The sequence below is a fragment of the Oreochromis niloticus genome, linkage group LG5, assembly GCF_001858045.2.
Source record: "Oreochromis niloticus isolate F11D_XX linkage group LG5, O_niloticus_UMD_NMBU, whole genome shotgun sequence".
Classification (NCBI taxonomy): domain Eukaryota; kingdom Metazoa; phylum Chordata; class Actinopteri; order Cichliformes; family Cichlidae; genus Oreochromis; species Oreochromis niloticus.
Window position 1 is genome coordinate 28,375,724 of NC_031970.2, and position 19,466 is coordinate 28,395,189.

Sequence of the window (19,466 nt, forward strand, 5' to 3'; positions counted from 1 at the left end):
GAGTGTGTGAATGTAAAGCCCTTTGTAGAGCCCTAAAAGGAGCTGTACAACGTTAAAAGGCACTGTATAGAAGCAGACAATTCACCATTACAGGCGGCTTACTGGATTTTTCCGACGTTGACTTATTGTTGGCATGAGCACCCAAGTATGGAATCACAAAGCTGATAAGCACTTTAACTCATTGAACAGGACTCTAGTCTTGTCAGTTTTTATACCTTGTTAAATGCAGGCAGGATATGTTTGGCCTCTCTGCTGTTGTATACTCTGCTGACTAGGCTTCAGAGTTGGATGTTTCCAGTTGTTAGTGACAATACCAATTCTCTGTATTTACTCTGTCTCTTCATCTAAACAGAGAGAATATAAATATAGACAAATGTTTCCTAACCTGAGAAAAAGAAAAAAAGCCATCTCACCACTCAAAGGATGTGCACATTTAATCATTTCCAAATGATAATGAGGAAACTGAACATTTTCTGAATCACATTGTAGGACTTTGGGAAAGACACTTACCCACCATTTATTATAATATTAAAATATTTCAATGTTCATTAGATGGAGACTGATCATTGATGGAGATTTAAATATATAAATGCTTAAATATGATCGCCTAAATGAGAAACCAGTTGCGCTTCATCCTTGCACAACTCCGATGTTAGAATGAAAGCAAAGGTCAATCGGAAGTTCAGATTAGATTTTTCTCTATAATCTCTCCAGGGTGTGGGGCTGTCAGAGAAGAGGCAAGTGGACACCAGCTTTACCTATAATTAACAAAGCCACGCGAAAGTCAAGTACGGACACTATAATACCACTTGTGTGTTTGTATGTTTTCTTTAGCTTGGTAAATAGAAAGGAAGGCAATTAAAAGTTAAAAATAAAAAACTGAAACTTACTTGTTGACATTTCAGTTTCAAAAGGCTGGATGATGACGTGACGCCTTGCTGAAACCAATAATGCAAAGTTTTAACCACCCCACCTCTCCAAAATAAACCCTGTAGGGTAAATTTGTAATGTGTGTCAATAGAGGCAACACTTTGGGAATTTACTGCAAACATGTGTTCATCTTTGTGGTTTGAATGGTACCGTGTATTTTTCAGACATTTGTCACTAATATCTTCTATCAAATGGGTAAAATAATTTCTCTATTGGCAAAATAAACCAAAAAAACATTAGAACAGACTGATAGTTAGAAGTGGTCTCCCCTCATTTGAGCTAGTCCGAGCAAAGTGTCAGTTCTCTGAGTCACCCTTTGCTTACATTAAAGCCCTTAATCGTTACCATGCCTTTCACAATCCCCATCAAAACAGACACACTTTTTTAATACCGAACTCAGCAGGTCCATTACCACGTATATAAAAATAAAACAGGAATTCTTTTTAACAATTTCAACCCAATTGACATCGTGGAAAATGTTTTCGACTTTTTCATTTAAATGTTCCATTTAAGACTATGGAGATGTCGACCAAACTAAAATCTGGATGAACACATATCTTACTCGTAGGGAAAAAACAGTGAACCAAGAAACAAAGTAAAAAAGTAAAACAGTGTGTGAATGACAGAAATCACTAAAGTCGAAGCTTTTCCGGTAAAATTTCCAGCAAGGCCAGCAGACCATTTCTCCTCTCCCAAAAATCACTTGAGGCTCAAAGTGCCAAGTCAAAAGTCAAACAATATGAAATGACTCTATTGCACTGTGACGTGGCTGCAAAAGCAACCCTCACATTTCTCTGTCTTTCTTTAACCCCCCCCCGTTTTCCAGTGAAAGTTAAAACCATCACTTTGCAAGTTAACATATCTTACATTATTATATCAACCTCTTTATTTTTAAATCAAAGTGTCAGTGTTCTATTTTAAATAAGTTGATAATTATGAAAGGTGTGTGCCCGTGCGGTATATGACACATCAGTGCCAATACATCATGGGATATTTCTCAATTTCTTACACCTCTCCTACTCCTTTAAGCAGGCTTTCCAGTGCAGGTCAAAGAGCACAATGGGGCAGTAGTACTCTTGTGTTCATACTTATGATGACAAATGATCTATTAATGCAATTCCTAAAACAGAAAGCAAAGAAACTGGATTTGAAACCAACATGAAAAGTGCCCAAAATGAACTGTAAAAACCAACAAGAATGAGTGAAAGCATAAAGTAGAACAGAAACAGGTGCGGGCACACCAGCACAGAGGTCACTCCTTGTGAGTCAGTTCTCTGTCTGTGCTTTTCCCCCCCTCTCTTTTGTTTTTATTTGTTAATGTAAAACTGTTCTGTTTGAAGAAAGCGTCCACAAGCCCACCTATCCCCTCCACTGTGTACTAGGTCTGCTGTGAGCAGTGGAAGATGGCAGCTTATTTTTTTTTTAAGATTCTAAAGTTCACACTGGTCATTCGTGGATGCACCCAGAGTCTGTCACCAGCTCCTCCTCATTCGGCTTTGCGTTTAGTTTAGTTTTTTTGTTTTTTGCCTGCAGTCAGATAAACACTTCCAAGTGGAAGCAAATCAGAATGGCATCAACATGCCACAGCTCAGTCATTCCTCCTATTCATGAATATCCTAGCAGTACCAAATCCTGGAACACCCTCAAGAAGCATGGTTACAGTTTAACCTCCTCCACTCTAGGCACAGTCATTAAGAAGTGCTGACACACAATGCGGTTTAGCACAGAGAGAAATACAACAGTCTCCCAGCAGTCCCTTCCACAGCCAAGGCAAGGACAGGGCATGGTATGATAGGGCGGGCGGAAGGAAAGGGGCTGTTGGGTGGTAGCGGGAGGCATGCCCTGGGGAGAGCTTTGGTTAGCCAACTGGCTAGGCTCAGCTAGCTGTGGCACGAGCCATCAGGTCCTCCAAAGCCTTGTCCTGATCGTTGTTGTGGACTAGCAGCACCTCTTTGATGGTATCCCGCTCAAATCCCATTTCACCAAATCTTGACATCAGCTCAAGAAACTGCAATGCCTAGGAAGAATGACAAATCTGTTGAAATTACATTGTTGTTGTTGTTCTTATTGTATTCTACAACCTTTTTAGCCTCTCAGGCTAGAATTTGAGACATTTAAAAACGATCCACTAACAGTTTTTCCTCATCTTTTTGAGATGTATAGTTGGTCGTACAAACCTTTTCTTCTGAGCACTGGTACATCTCTAAACATTCCTCCACTGCACTTTCATCAAAGCCACGTTCACACAGACGACCGTGGACAAACAGATAGTCCAGCACCTTGGACAGACAATAAGTAAATGTTTATTATGTGTGAAGTAAAACAAAAACTAATTCAAATACGCACGTAAAAGACAATTTTAATAGCAATGTTTTGTAAGGTTTTACAGTGAACCGAAATAACGTCATATTAAAGTTCTTACTCTGTAATTCTTGCTCTGTGAGCCTGTCATCTCACATTACTGAGTCACAATTCTACCTCATTACTCACAAACTTCACCAGGTCAATGCAGTAGATCACTTATACCAGTTATACCACATCTACTCATAATTTTCATAATCATGTAACCATGGACAAACATGGTATCATTAAGTATTTCATACTAGCTGTACACAACCTGATCTATTGCCTTAACTTTTCACAAAAGAGTGAGTGCAGTGCAAAACATTCATTTTAATGCTTCACTGTGCACAGTGACAGAAACATATAGACAAAACAAAGCACTAAGCATCAGGCAGCAAATAGGTTATGAATCCAAATTTGTGCACACTGGAGTAGGAGGGAGTCACACCTGCTCCATGTTCTGCCCTTGTCTTTGCATGGCCCGCAGGACACCTTCATAAGAGTAGCCCATGCCCACAAGCGTCTCTACACACTGACGCTCGTTGGGAGTCATGCTGAGGAGGGCTCCACCACACGGTAGACCAGCAGATCCTGACCCTGGAATGGCCTAATGGCGGTGGGGGCAAAAACATGAATATCAATACAAAGAACTGTTTTTAACCATCCTTTGATATGCACTTTTAATATTTTTATGTATCAAACATGTCGAGTCTTCATGAAGGGGAATGTATGTTTCCTACTTCCACAGTCAGCCCGCACGCAGTGTATGGTTTTGGGACCAGAGACAAAACAAAGTTTGGGCATTTTTTTAATTTTTAATTCTGCAGTTTTCTTTAATATGGCACAGAAGCATTGAAATTCTGTAATATGATAAGTTAACATCTAAAGTGCATGATAGACTATTTAATATGTAATGGATAAAATCCCTAAGGCACCTAAAGCGAAAAGAATTTCCAGTAGAGCCATATTATTATTTAAAAAAAAAAAAAAGAAGGAAAAAATAGACTTCACCTTGCATAAAAGTAAATAGGAGACTTGCATAGTTTCACTGTTGCAGAGTAGATCTCTGCAGCGTGCTCACAACACTTGTGTACGCTCTTGCCTGGTTAACCAAGTTTCATTATTATAGTGGAAGTTGCAGCTGAAGTGTTCAATGTATACACTGAATTATACTCACAGGCTTTGGTGTACCACTCTTGGTGTGGCTGGCTAGCTCAGGAGCAACAATAACCTCGGCCTTGGGGATGGTTGGTGAGCTGCCATTGGGCAGGTTCTGTCGGGGAGCAGGAACGGTGGTGGGGAGAGGAGTGTACCTCAGTGGTTCTGGGTCACCAGAATCAGAGAGCTTGGGGAAAGTCAGAGAGCGAATGTTACAAGGGCGATCGTCTGTGTCAAATGCTGCTCTTCCAGGATGCCCAACTCTGTCCATGTCTAGGAAGGCAACCAACCCGTTGGGTTTGTGGGCAAAGCCTGGTTTGGATGAGAGGCTGGTGTTGATGCTGGGTGGGGATGGGCTGTTTCCACGTGATGTTGGCCCTAGCTGAGAAATCTCTGGTGGGGAAACAGAAGGAGGATGCTGAGGCTGAGGTTGAGCTTGAGGTTGAGGCTGACTCTGGAGGATGTTTCTCAGTTCCTCCTTATCGTCTAAAGTTTTGAGTTCCAGCTTGTCAAAGGGATCTTCTTCCCGCTCAAAATCAGCTAAATTGAGGCTGTGTAGCTGAGGAGTGCTGGGTTGGGTGTTCCGGTGGTCAAAGCTTGGAGCAGGCAGTGGAGTGAGGATGGCATTATGGCTCAGCCCTGCAAGAACAGGGTTCAGTGCTGGTGGTGGAAGGTCCTGGTCCTCTGCAGGAGACTGGGGTTTCTTCCCTCCACCACCATCAACCTCCTGGGCCTTGGCCAAACGCTTTCTGCTCTCTGCCTCCTGCTTGGCCGCAGCCTCTTCTGCTCTGGCTTCTGCCGCTATGGCTTCAGCCTGTTCTGCCCCCCAGCGCACACTACGTTTCTCGAGAGAAAAGTCATACTGTGGAAAAGAAGAATGATAGGTGTTAAGGGGTGAACAGGACACAAAGTAAAAGAGAAAATATTTACTGTATTAAATTGAGAATAACAGTAACACAAATGATTTCCTCTTATCTCATCTTCAACTACCACAAATGATGTGCAGAGCTGCATTTATGCCACAGCTAACATCTGTGGGAAAAAACCCACCTTTGTGTCTGCCAATACAGAGCCAAAGTCTGGCAGAGAGAAACCAACAGGCAGACCGACTTTGGCTGGACAACGGAATTTATCATTTATCTTGAAGGGAACATCATCAAGATAGCTGATGGGTCCTGTCCACATTAAAAAACAAGGAGAAAGTAAGTATACATTAGAGGAAGCACACTGCAGATAAAGGCACCAACAGAGCTAACAGTAAAACAACAAAGTACTGAAAATAAGTCCTTGCCATTGTTGTATGCATCTGAGCCAGACTTCCTCGCAGCCATTTAGAGTCTGAAAACAGAAATAAGCACGCTGGTTAGTGATCAGTGAGAGTACCATGATTTTTTTTTATTTTTTAGTGATAAAAGAGAGCAAAGGGTTATAAGCTATAGGCTAGCATATTTTAAAATGTTGCGCCACTATGAAACCAGCACAAAGTAGACTTCCACAGCCTTTCTTCCACCAGTTTGCCCAGCAGGTGTAACATTTTGTCTAATATGGGATATTTGCACTAAAGTATGTTGTTCTGAGAAATGCCTATTTGACATGTCTAATTAAAGCGCAAGAGAAATAACATGCCATCATATTGCAGTGCAAATCCTTTTAAATTGGAAATAGCTCCATTTGCCTTTGTGCATTATGTTGCCCAGCATCTTCAAGTTATATAATCCTGTTATTTGGTAATGCTGTGCAACAATGCCTGACATTATGAACACAGACCTTACTGTTTTCAAATCTGTGAAACAGAGAACTTTGATCTGTGTGCTGGTGTGCAGACCAGCTTGCAACAGAAAATATTTTGAAACCGATTTAATCAACTTTGAAGTGCTCTGTGTTTTTAAAAGAAAGAGCATTTCAGATTTCCTCAGGCTAAAGTGGACGTAAACACTGTATCACCTGGTTTACTGACACACTGGGATCATTTACCTGGCACTTCCTGAATAAATGAAAAGATACACCCAACTCTACAGATGTTTACATGTTTTAGTTCTGTGTCAGTTCCAAACAACTGAGACAAATCAATCATGATCACAAGACATCTCGTGATTGGGGTGCATCTATTTTATCAGATGTCTTAAGTACGAAGACGTTAGCTTAGTAGCGCCCCAATAATTGGTAGGGTGTAGTAGTTGGTGATAACGTTATATAATAAAACACCGAGTCAATTGGTCCTCTATCTACTTTAACAAATGATCTTATAACTATTTCCTTCTGGCTCTGGCATAATGTTTCTGCTTCCACCCACGATTAGAGTTAAAAAACATATTAGATATTATAAATCACACGATTATAGTCATTTATAATATCGCAGACAGCGGTGGCTGACTCATGAAGGTAAATAAGTTTGAGTAACTTAACTGCGAAGTTAAAACGAGAACGAAAGCACCGCGATAATCGTCGAAAACACATTTTCAGACAGCGATGAGTTAAACCAGACTATTGCAATAGTCCCATCTTACACGTATGTGTCATAAAATATTCCCCCAAGTACGATATATTCGTAAGTTAGTGGCACTAAAGTTATGATAGCCTTAGCTTCAAGCTAGTCTACACTCTTAGGGTACTTCCAGCTCAGCGCACTAACAGTTTCACAGTGACGGTGATAGTTAAACAAGCCAGCGTCGGGTATAGCAGTAGTTTACTTGACATTTTAGGACTCTAAAAGCCAAATTATTTAACTCGCTGACAGTCACCACTAGATAGTGGCTAACTATCTTGGTGGAATGTCATTAAACCTTCTTTCGGCGGCTCCCTTATTTACACGGGGTCGCCACGACGGAAGATCCGCATATTTTGATTTGGCAGACACTAGATGCCCTTTGTGACGCATCCCAAAAGGGATGCGTGTCTCCATCTCGACTCGAACCATATAACCATCGGACGTTAGGCGAATATGTAAACCACTATTCATGCTAATAAGCTTAGCTTCGCCAGTGGCCTGTTTGTTATGTGGCCGGACAGGACAGGCTGCTGCCTGTGCTGCCACCGCCCCTGACATTAAACCGAGCTCACAGAAAAGAACATGCCGCTCTCACCAGTATCTGCTCCGTCTTGTTCCTTCGAAATCCAAAAGACGCCTTATAGCGCTGCCACTCCAATTTAAGCTAATCTCCGATTCGGTTTTATTTATACTGAAACCTCTTTCCTGCTTCAGCGTAGGTCGCCATCTTGATTTGTCAACCTCCCCTCCACTGGTTCCTGTCTGACGTCACTCGTATGCACGGCACAACGACAGGCACGCGAACACACAATGTGTTGATTTAAACTACAAAAAACGAATATTTCATATAAACAGTCACAGCCAGGTTATAGAATAATAATGATGAGTGGTTGCTATATTATCGCAATGCTTATTTGACGTATAGCTATGGAAAGATTAAATATCAACTCATGTGAATTCCGCCTGCAATGTTGTTAAGTGGTTTTCGATACTTATACTGCTGTAAACAACTTCCTGGTCTATATTCTGTCAAACATATCTCTCATTTATTGACATCGAGTCATTTTTAACTCCTATCACAGGACGGAAGCTGTTATCAGTGACTTTTGTATATTCTGTATATTTTTTGTGCATTGACAATCACTTTTTTAGTCAATGATCACTTTTTGGCATGGCCCCCCTACATTGTCTCACCACTAATGATAAAGTCAACTCTACAAAAACTAAGATTTTTTGTTGTTGTTGTTTTTATCAGTAAATCTGGTTCTATTATTTAAGCATTTTTATTATTTAAGTTTGCCAGTAAAGACAGAGTAACACTAAATGAAATGAAAAGCACACTTTTCATAAGATGAGTGATCTTCTAGATCAGGGCTGTCAAATATTAGGCCTGGGGGGCGGGAAAGACTCCAGTCCGGCCCACTGGTCAGCTTTGTGAAGGGGATCATCCATTTTGGACTATTAACTGTATTTTCAGAGTTTTTATTACTTTTCCTACCGATGAAGACCTCCACCATGGTCATTCCTACTATGCCAATGAAAATCAAGTAATAGATAAACAATTAAAGGATATTAGATGTTTTTTCAATATCATCTAATATAGAAATTTCCTTTTTTTAATAATGTAATTTTTACTTTTGTTATTATTATTACTATTTACAATGGGTCCATTATAAAAAGAAAAAAGGAGGAAAGAAATAGGGCATTCTCTGAGAATAGCAAAACTTTCAGTTTTAGAATTAAAACACAGTCTGAACAATGAGCTACCAGAACTTATTCTTTAATTTTACACATTTATGTCTTACAATTTAAGTCCAAAGTGTCGTGCTGACAGGATTTGTTTGCTACAGCAGCACTTATTTTTATCATGTAGAAAATTGAGATATACTGTTCAAACTGCACTTCTTTTCTTCCCACTTAAGATCAAAGTAGTAGTGATATGGCCCACAATGTACAGTAAGTGACATCTGTGTTGTAGATGCTCTGAGAATTGCCAGTGAAGGAAATTGATTGAAAAAAAACAAAACAATAATTGTAATCTCGTGAATATATACACCCCAACTAACCAAATACTTTATATGACATCCTTATAAGTGATAATATATGGGGATATAGTTAAGGACCGGAAGTAGACGTAGGTTTAATGAAAATTACAATAATGTCGATAATGTCTCAGATCTAATATTAATGTAATATTATATGTATGTGTGAGGATTTCACGCTGCAGATATTTAGTATTAAGAAAGAGAGCGAGAGGGAGGGAACTTAGATAAATAATGTAACCAACTTACATAAAAATAATAACATATTATTAAAATATGTTTTACAAATATGTATTTTTGGAATCTAAAACATAAAAATGTCACGCGAACGAAAATGTAAAATAACATCGAGTGCGCGCACGTCACGTTCAGATACGCGCTTTACGTTCTGCAGACACGCGCAATGATAGCCGGAAGCATAGATGGGAGGAAAATAAAAATCGATTAAATCCACTGTAATTCGCGAGTGTAAACCTCTCACTTACTGTCCTTTTAGCGACCGCGGGCTCGAAATTTTCAGTCTTTTACACTGTAACTGTGCCGGAGAGACGACAGAGAACAGAAAATCTGCTCTATTTGAACGAAGTTGCTCGGTAGGGGTTTAGCTGACGTGTGGAGAAGTTGAGACTGCCAGAGAGCAGATAAACAAACATAAACAAGCAGAGATCAGCTGGGCGCCTGTCCGAACCGAACCAGCAGCACGGAGAGATGGCAGGGAGAGCCAGAGTCCTGTTTTAAAGCCAAGAATGATCCGCAGGAGACCGTGACTTACAGTGATATTTGCTCCATGTCAACTGTCAACACTGGCACACAAAGAATTTCGGAAACACAACACGAGGAGCAGCCATAGGCTTTAGCAGGAAAAAAAATCCACTGCTATTGTCACTGTCTCTTTGTCAAGGCACAGCCAGGTTAGCATGGACAGCCAATGAGTTTACCCTGCAGGGCTCAGCTGTAAGGAAGCGAACACACAGTGCAAGGAGACAGAGGTAAACACTTTCTGTTAACTTTGCTTTTTTCCCCACTATAATGGGCCTGCGAACCAAACCTCTGACATAATCAGGCTTTGCAGGCCACAAATCCTGGTTGTTTATGAGCTGTTTTTTTTTTTTGTTTTGTTTTTTTTACATGTAGGGTTTAATTTTACAGCGTTTTGCTTTTCCTATCGTTTCTGTTAGAAAGACTCCTCTTAATGAAAGCAAAGCTAAGACACTGCAGCTGTTTTCTGAGTCAAACTGGTCATGATATTAAAAATGCATGAAAAGTGAGTAGAGTCCTGACAGTGTCTTTAAACTCGTAATATTTCTGTCCACTCCACAATTCCTGCTTCCTCTCACTGATCTGTGCGGCTAACTGGTGTCAAGAAGTGTGGAAAAGAACATGGCCCACCAGTCAACCCCTAGTTCCCAGAAGGCCCTCATGATGGAGCTGAAGTCTCTGCAGGAGCAGCCAGTGGAAGGCTTCCGCATCACTCTGGTGGAGGAGTCTGACCTCTACAACTGGGAAGTGGCCATCTTCGGCCCCCCGAATACCCTGTATGAGGGAGGCTACTTCAAGGTGGGACAATCACTTCCAGTGCACATATTATGTGAAGTCATGCTTACTTAAAGAGTTCATATGAAGCTATTCATTAGCAAAAAAACACATACAATAAATATGTTTAGGGACCAAATATATTATCGGCTAGGATTTCTTTGTAATAAATTATGTGTCAGGGCTTGCTACAACTCTCAAGAACGCTTGGTAGTTTAGCCTCCTAAAATCTGTACAAACTCAAACTTTCAAACTAGATCTTTTTGCACTTCTTGAAGCTGTAATTGAAATGTGGTTTGCCTCTAATGGGCAAGAAATTTTTAGGCTTTATATTATATTTTATTCATTTTCAGTCGTTCTGTCCTGCCCTACTCCTCGGCCAGCCCTCACCCAGCCCTCACCCACCTCACTGTAAGATGGTTGTGCTTGCTATTTTTAGCTACGAGACTGATATAAATGGCACCTCAGTACAGAGAGAGAAGGGACGTGATTAGATTCATTATATTTTTTTCTTTAAATATGTTGCATATTCGGTGAAACATTTAGAAAATGTAGCATAAAGAGCACCTGCTTTCAGCTTGGTGCTACGCAGATGATGCTGTAGCCTAGTGGGATTGGAAGAATAAGACAGAGCAGGTATTGATGTACTCTTTTAACTGGCATGTCTTTAGCCACAAAAATTTGAGGAACATCAGCACAGAAAAATGTCAGGATTAGATGCCACAAGTGAGAGTGAACTCTGGGCTGGTTTTCCAGTCTATGCAATAGCTAGAAAACAGGAAATGTGGACTTCCCTTTTGAAAAGTGACATGTATACTTCTCGTTTGTTGAATATTTTGGCAGCCAGTGGCTAATGACATTAATAAGTGACTTGTTTAGTCTTGTAAATGCCCGACTGGTGGGTGGTGCAGCTGACCTTCATTTAATGAAAACTGGTGAGAGTGAATTGTAGCACGATTCAGGTGTTTCTGTGTAACTTTGTTTTTACTGCTGAACTCTGCGTGGTTCCTGCAGCCTACACCATACACAATCGTGCTTTTGTACAGGGATGAGATATTTTGGGATAACTTCATTGTCCCCTGTAATTATACTGAGAGTAAAGTGAAAGGTGTTTGGATTTAAAGTCAAGCAACAGCTTTCGACCATTCCCCAGAATTCTCTGTGTTGTGTTGATTGTCCTCACTTTAGGGTATACAAAAGTAATTTAAATATAGGATACACTCTGTGATGCAGACAGGAAAATAAAGAAAACCCAGAAATCCAGACGAGCTCAAAGTGATGAAGAGAAAGATGCCCATGAAGGCAACTACATGTTAGACTTTACAGTTACTTTGACACCGATCTGTTAACTTGTGTTTGCACATTTAAAAAGAAATGTTTCTTCAGCGACTGATACTAAGCAGTGGAACTCATGCCAGCGTGTCATGACGTCTACGTGTTTAATGTCACACATTTGCAGTAATTTAGCTGCGGAGTAATGATAGTCCTATCAGACGGGCAAGCAGTTCAGCGAGAGTTAAGGTGGAGTTACACACACCCAAGCCTACCATCCTTTTTCTCTGATAATACTTTGGAAAGAAAGAGACAGAAGCATCTGATGTTGCGTCACAGTGAAATTAATTAGGAACTGATGACAATATAGGCTGATTCGCAGTCTAATTGTTGGTATGGCTGGATGTGTAACTATTTCTCTGCTGTGATGTAGTTTAAAATATGACGGTAAAGGAAGCAACTTTGTGGTTGCCTAAAACCCTGTGTCCAAAAAGAAGTTAGGATGCTTTTTAAAATGTGAATAAAAACAGGAACTTAAAGGGTTTCAGCTGCTAAACTTTGTGTATTTTTTTTTTCATAATGCCCCAAATGTTTTCAACTGACAGCGTGCCAGTTTAACACCCTTCTAAAAGTTAGGCTGTGGCGTTACAACAACATAACTTAGGCGTTTGACCTTCTTAAATAAGCAAGACCCTTCATATGTATTGCTCCAATACATATGGAATATGAATATTTTACATATTTTACATGTTTTCACAAGAGTCCTGTGGCACCTGAGTACAATAGTTCTGCTTTCATAGGAATTAATAGCAGTCAGGTGCTACTGATGAAATGCTTTTTATTAACTGATCATCGGAAAGTGTGACCATCTCTATAAAAGCAAGATTTCTTTGCAGTTTGCAGATCTGATGCATTCGGGAGTGGATAGCCCAGCAAATTCACCCCAAGGTCAGACTGTGCAATGCTCAAAGAAACATGAAACCCAAGAACTACATCTCAGATTCTACAGACTTCAGTTAACATGTTAAATGTTAATGTTCATGACAGCACAATTAGAAAAATACTGAACAAGTATGTCTTTTTTTGGAAGGGTTTTCAGGCGAAAGCCTCTTCTTTCTAAAAAGAAACTGGAAGTTTGGAAAGATGCATCACAAGACAATGTCCTCTGAATAGATGAGACCAAGTGACACGTGTGGCCGTAATGAACAGCACCATGTTTGCAGAAAAGCAGACATGTGATACCAACTGTAAAGAACGGTGGTGGAGGAGTGGTGATTTGAGCTGTTTTTACAGCCACAGAACCTGAGCAGCTGGGCACCTTGCAGTCATGGAGTTGACTGTGAGCTTCTCTGTATACAAACGTGTTCTAGAGTTAAATGTGAGGCCTTCTGCCTGACAATGGGACAGTGATCCCAAGCACAGCAACATTTCTGTAACACAATGGATGAAAAAGAAAAGAATCGAGGTGTTGCAATGGTAATGATGCAAAGAGTGGGCCATAATTTTTTTAATATATTTTTATTTACTTTATATGCGTGTATGAATTGTCCCCATAGCAACTTAAATCTACTGTCAACATCTACATAATGTAACTTTTTGATTCCATTGTCATACTTTTTGGTGAAATTGCTAATTATAATTATTTATTGCACAAATAAAAATACACATGTGCAGTTTAATTGGATAGTGGATTTTTTTTCACATTCCAGATGCTTTCTCCTTGAAGTTAAGACTCTAGTGATTTTAAATGGCTGAAGCATAGTTACAAGTAACTGAAGTCAGACTTCTGTTTGTTCTTTCAGGCTCACATCAAGTTCCCAGTTGACTACCCATACTCCCCACCGACCTTTCGTTTCCTCACCAAGATGTGGCACCCCAACATCTATGAGGTTTGTCCTGAAGGATCTTAATGCTTCTGTGTTTGCAGTTTGGCATTTATTCCCTTTTTAAAATGGATTTGTTTAAAGACGCTGCCGCGTTTGTGTTTTCCTGACAAATGTTCCTTTATGTCTTTTGGTCTTCAGAATGGAGATGTGTGCATCTCGATCTTACATCCCCCTGTTGACGATCCTCAGAGTGGGGAGCTGCCCTCTGAAAGGTGGAACCCCACCCAGAATGTCAGGTAATTTCTTAGCAAACCTTCTGGTCCAACTTCACCTTCACTGATTTTACACCTTTAGGCCTGTTGATAAGTCTTGGGGGAGTCTTGCTCCTACATGTACAAGCATGAAAAGAATTGTTTAGAGCATACTGTAACACCGGTGGGAGCTGTGTGAAGCCTGACATACTACCTCAAGTGATGTCAGTTTACAGTTCTGTTTTAATACTGCATGTTTGAACATGAAGAATTCAGGGGTGGGGACAAGTTAGACAGGCATGAACCCACTAGACCCCTCAGTTTCTGATTTCTGCCAAAAACTAGCAGATCGAGTCTAAAAATGCTGCTGTTAGGAACAGCTAGCTGTGGTTCAGTTTCCTTTTGGCTAAATTAGACATTTTTTGTGACACAAAAATTGGATCTAGGTCCTATTTAATTTTCATAAATGAAATTAAGAATTGGATATAATTATCTTCTACCATTTCTTTGTTCTGTATTCTATCTGTAGCGGTAGACACCACTGTAGGGTAGCTTTCTGAATTTCTTCTAAATTTAGCATATCAGCAAGAAACACAGAGTTGTATTAAAGTGCTGAGTCTGTGTTTGAAAACTTGAGCAGATTGGGTGTAGAATGTAATTGAGCCACGAGGGGAAAGAGGTGAGGTAACGCCTCTCTCTGAGCTGGGATACAGCTTCTGAGGTTTCAAAAAGCTTGTGTAGAGGTTTTCTTTCATATGACGACGACGACATCTGATATTACAGTGTCCTCATTTCCACTCTGTGTGTGTGTGTGTGTGCGTGCTGATAATCAGGACCATCCTGCTTAGTGTGATCTCTCTGCTCAACGAGCCAAACACCTTCTCCCCAGCCAATGTGGATGCCTCAGTTATGTTTCGCAAATGGAGGGACAGCAAAGGCAAGGACAAGGAGTATGCAGAGATTATCAGGTACAAATGAACACACTCTGTAGTTACTTTGAAGAAATGTATTTTATGCAACATGGAGAAAAAAAAACCACACCTCCTCTGCGTTTGCTCACAGAAAGCAAGTGATGTCAACAGCAGCAGAGGCGGAGCGCGACGGTGTCAAAGTGCCCACCACGCTGGCCGAGTACTGCATCCAGACCCGGGTTCCTTCTCAGGACCGCAGTTCAGACCTTCTCTATGACGACCTCTACGACGACGACATGGAAGAGGAGGACGAGGAGGAGGACGAGAGTGAGATGGAGTCTGTAGGTGAAGCCGGGGGAATCGGCACCGTGGAGGACTGCGGGACGTCCACCAGATGTTACGACAACCAGGACGACTCTGGCAACGAAGACTCGTGATGATCTGGATGATAACTTCTTCCTGCCAACTCCACCACCCTTCTTCTTTTTTTTCTATGTGTGTGTGTGTGTGTGTGTGTGTGTGTGTGTGTATGTGTGCGTGCACATGTATATTTGCACATACAATGGGGTCAAAAGACTACTGCCAAAAAAAAAATCTTTCATCATTTATTAAACTAATACAAGCGTTGGGTCAAATGCAATTCCTTTGATGCTGTTACGTAACTTTTCAGCAAAACGTTGTAGGTACTGTTCTCGCTGAAAGCAGAATTTGGCGTTTCCACCGTTTGCCTTAATTACAGCTCGCACTCTGTGTGGCAACAAATGTTTTATTACTCCAGCACTGCTTGAGAGTGTCCTGAAGGTGTTTATTGATTTGAAAACATGTTTCACATTTTTAAAATGTGCCATGGAGGATTTGAGGGTCTGGCCTTTTCCTCATTACCATAAACCACAAAGATGACGTGCTTCTGCAGACTTGAACATTAGAGTGTTTCTTTATTGTTAGCATGTGTTCAATCGCAACCAAGTCACAAAGCAGATTATGCCTCGCTGTATTACAATCTCATTTACACAGCTGCTCACATACCTTACTTTACGTTATTTGGTTGTGGTTAAGTTTAGCCTTCAGCCATTAAATTTCAGTGTTGTCTTGCTAAACCAGTCATTTTGTTTTAGAAAGAGTAGGTTGTTAAAGTCACACCTTGGTTTTAGGAAAATCAGTTTAATATTACGGTGTAGTAGGCGTACACATATATTTGAATCCTACTAGATACACGGTAAAACAAAATCTCCCAGTATATCAATATTTCCTGATGCACATCTCCTAAAGCTAAAAGAACACTTTGATTTTGAATATCATCCTGTAAGTAAGCAAATTGTCTTAGCTTTGATAAATGATGAAAACAAATAGTCCTTGTGGTGGTCTCTTGAACTTCACTGTCACTGGCCAGCCCCATGACGGATTGTTTGGTTTTGGGTTGGAAGAAAGGTTGGATTTATCCACTGTGTCTGTCCTTGTTGCTGTTTTTATGTGTTTATTTGACCGTCACTTGTATTTTCTCAGAAGGCTCACACAGGCTGGTTAATGGACACTTACCCCTTTGGCTCATTAACCAGTCGATGAGCTGGTCGGCTCGTCACGTCACAGCCGTTCATTGTGCCCCCCCGGCAGAATATCTCTGTCCCAAACGCTTGCCTGTTCGACTTTGATGCAATCAACCTAAACGTGCAAACGCAGGCTCTGGCGGTCCACCTTCTTGGGTACACCTTCAGTAGTACCCTCATTTTCCGGCGAAGCAGCGTTATTTCATTAAGGGGGAGGGGGAGGGGGAGAAGAGTGTTCTCGTATCGCCTCCTGCACCTCTCTCTGCCTCGTAAACCTCAGGGCCTCAACAGACTTTCACTGAGAGAGAAAAAGCAAAGAGAATCTTAAGACGCACCTGCTCCTCACCTCCGCCTCCTTTTCTTTATGTCTCACTTGGTCTCATTAGAGGGCTAAGATTGCTCTGAAAGTTTCCGATCCCTCTTCAAGCATTTACTCATCACTGAATGTTACTGTTAGTGCAGACTGGGGTCCGTTAAGTCATTCTGTTTTCGGTAGGGTAAAGAAAATCAAAATGCATCTCTTTCTCCCCAATGCAATGCTCGCATTATGTTGCGATAGATGTGAAAATCTTCTCTTTTTTTGTGCCCTGTGACTCCCAATTGATGCTTCAATGCAACTTATTGAAAACTGGATGTTGTTACTGTGCTACACCACATCCAGAGTCTTGTTTATCGACAGGGACAAAGATCAACATGCAGCTTAGATACACATTTGCATTTGAATGAATACGACACTGATTGCCTGTTATCCCCGTGTGTATATTTACATTTGCTATTCATATTGACTATGATGTCAGGGTTTTCCTTTGTTTCAGTAGTCCAGTTGATGAACCATTCAGTTTGTAGGCACTTTGTTCAAGTGCTGTTTCTGGAGGCGTGAATCATCTGAGGATTTGACTGATTTAAAAAAAAAAAAAAAAAAAAAAAAAAAAAACGAGACACATTTTGAGTATTAAGCTTCTGAACACACTGAACAGTATCATTGTGTCGCATCGAGTAAACCACGCATTTTGAGCTATGTTTTAAGAACCAGTTGCTCATTGAACACAGTGGAGCACTGGGGTTGTGACTCCAATGGATGGATTTTATGCCAAGGAAAACAAGTCCAGCCCCACATTCATTCATTTTAAAGACTATGGACGAATGGATGCATGTAATGGATTTAATGCAGATTGAGTAGACTCTTAGAGACATAACTTTTTGGATTTTAATGTGAAGCCAAAGGAGTGAAGTATTGTCTCCTGGCCTTGTGCTTTGGAGGTTCGCAAAGACTGGATTCTGTTGAGAACGGCGACAAACAATATTCACTCCTAAACCAGACTTTGAATGGATTTGATACCAAGCCACAAGAGGAGGTGGAAATATGATTGAGATTCTGGACTACTTCTTGTTGTGATCACCATTTTTGCCCATCACCATTTAGAAAGAAGTAAGCTTGGTAGTAAACAATGGAAAGTACAAATCTCACGTGTGGCTGCTAAAGAGAGAGCTGAACATTTTGGGAAATGCATGCTTTCTGATGCTGATGATTGATATGAGAACATCTAAATTTTGGATTATAATCAAAGGTTATTAATTATTACTTTTGCTAATTTAACAAAACATCTTTAAGAAATGTAAAAATGAACTGTTATATCAATCTTCTAGTCTCAGTCTCAGCACAAAAAACAAATAACTGCATTTCCTAAAATGTCACGAACGCTTTTTGCCAGGTTTTTGCCTTTCACCCAAAATTTAGAAATCTGAATTCACATTAGAGAAATAAATAGATCTAGAGTAGCCCTTTTGGTAGCAATTTGATGATCAATTTAATCAGCTTCAGTATTAGAACTCTCCACTTCTTAAATAAAACGTATGCCTTCTTTTTATCCTGAGGGGAGGTGGAGAAATGCTAAGAAGGCCACGGACTATTAATGCTAAAGAAGAAGAAACAAAAAAAAAGAAATGATTAAATAAAATGAGTCACAATCCATAATTTTAACATGTTATTCCACACGCAGTTGCATAGAAAACTGAATGAAATCATTTGCTTTGTTTATTCTCTGTGTGTGAGTGTGAATCACAGGCGTGTATTTTCTAAAGTGTGGGTGGACACAGTGAGGTCATCCTGAGACATTGGCATGGTCCCACACTCTGCTGATGGAGCTGTCCACAATGGTACCACAGTCTGTCCACACCTAATGATGTTTATGCTGTCCTTGTCGGTTTCATCTTATTTCATTTTTTTCCCATCATTTTGTTTGTGAGGATGCAAATGTCACTCAAAGTTTCTATTGTTCAAAAAAAAAAAAAAGAAAACAGAAAAGGAAAAAAAGAACATGACCTTGTTGGATTTTTGCAATATGGCTCAGATATCTGTTGCTGCTAAGCCCACATGTCATGAAAAATGGACAACACAGCAAGTTTGATTTTTGACTAAAATTAGGAGTGATATGCAAATGGATAGTAATGGTGGTTCAGTTTGAAAATCATAAGAAATAAAACAGTATGTCATCAAAGCCTATTGAAAGGATTTTCACCTTATTTGAGCCACTTACCCTTGATTACTCTCAAACTAAGTGAGTGATACTAGTCAATTTTTGAGTGTTGAGCTATACAGGATTTCTGCCTTGGCGCTTGAAATCAATTTATAATAATCAGATTGGTAAAAATGGATTACATTTTCATTAGTAACATGTAGTTCCAACATACATTTCCAATAAGGTTTGTGGTGTACCCACAGTCACAAGGATATAGTTTTTAGGAAGATGTGTTACTGTAGGATTTCTCTTTCTCTTCTTTCGTTTATAAATCACCAGTTTACAATAATAGATATCTCAAGGGATTTTCATAGTAACATAAAGATCCTCCACTTTTAGAGACAGAAAACCCAAACACAATTCTCTATGAGCAGCACTTGGCAAAAGTGGGGAAGAAAAACTCCCCTTTCACAGGATGAGATCTCCAGCAGAACCAGCCTCAGGGAGGGGCAGACATCTGCTTTGACTGTTTGTGCACGAGGTGAAATAGGGGGGAAAGGAGGAGAATAGTGAGAGACCAAAGTCAAAGACAAGGACTAAACAAACTGAGAAAGTGGATGAGAGTTAAGTTAAAAGAGGGGAGTAGAGGAGAGGTGGCTTTCTCATAAACTCTCCCATTAGTCTAAAGCAGTATTACTAAGGGATAGTT

At 40.3% G+C, this 19,466-nt stretch overlaps 2 protein-coding genes across 4 annotated transcripts; one reads left to right on the top strand and one right to left on the bottom strand.

Moving 5' to 3' along the window:
- Positions 1 to 416: 416 nt before the first annotated feature.
- Positions 417 to 7,698, bottom strand: ubap1 (ubiquitin associated protein 1). The gene is made up of 7 exons (XM_003442705.5): positions 7,515 to 7,698; positions 5,723 to 5,769; positions 5,482 to 5,606; positions 4,451 to 5,293; positions 3,722 to 3,880; positions 3,108 to 3,209; positions 417 to 2,947 (listed from the first exon to the last, which is right to left on the bottom strand). Exons 2-7 carry the CDS (start codon positions 5,760 to 5,762, stop codon positions 2,807 to 2,809), a joined length of 1,410 nt encoding a protein of 469 aa, XP_003442753.1. The 5' UTR covers positions 5,763 to 5,769; positions 7,515 to 7,698; the 3' UTR covers positions 417 to 2,806.
- A 1,632-nt stretch (positions 7,699 to 9,330) lies between these two features.
- ube2r2 (ubiquitin-conjugating enzyme E2R 2) lies at positions 9,331 to 18,796 on the top strand. Of its 3 annotated transcripts, none has more exons than XM_013269990.3 (6): positions 9,331 to 9,950; positions 10,318 to 10,518; positions 13,569 to 13,655; positions 13,791 to 13,888; positions 14,677 to 14,811; positions 14,906 to 18,796. In XM_013269990.3, exons 2-6 carry the CDS (start codon positions 10,342 to 10,344, stop codon positions 15,189 to 15,191), a joined length of 783 nt encoding a protein of 260 aa, XP_013125444.1. In that variant the 5' UTR covers positions 9,331 to 9,950; positions 10,318 to 10,341; the 3' UTR covers positions 15,192 to 18,796. The 3 variants fall into 3 exon arrangements, with proteins under 3 accessions (XP_013125444.1, XP_005450404.1, XP_005450403.1); XM_005450347.3 differs by having other exon boundaries at positions 10,329 to 10,518; XM_005450346.3 differs by having other exon boundaries at positions 9,332 to 9,950; positions 10,326 to 10,518.
- Positions 18,797 to 19,466: the final 670 nt, after the last annotated feature.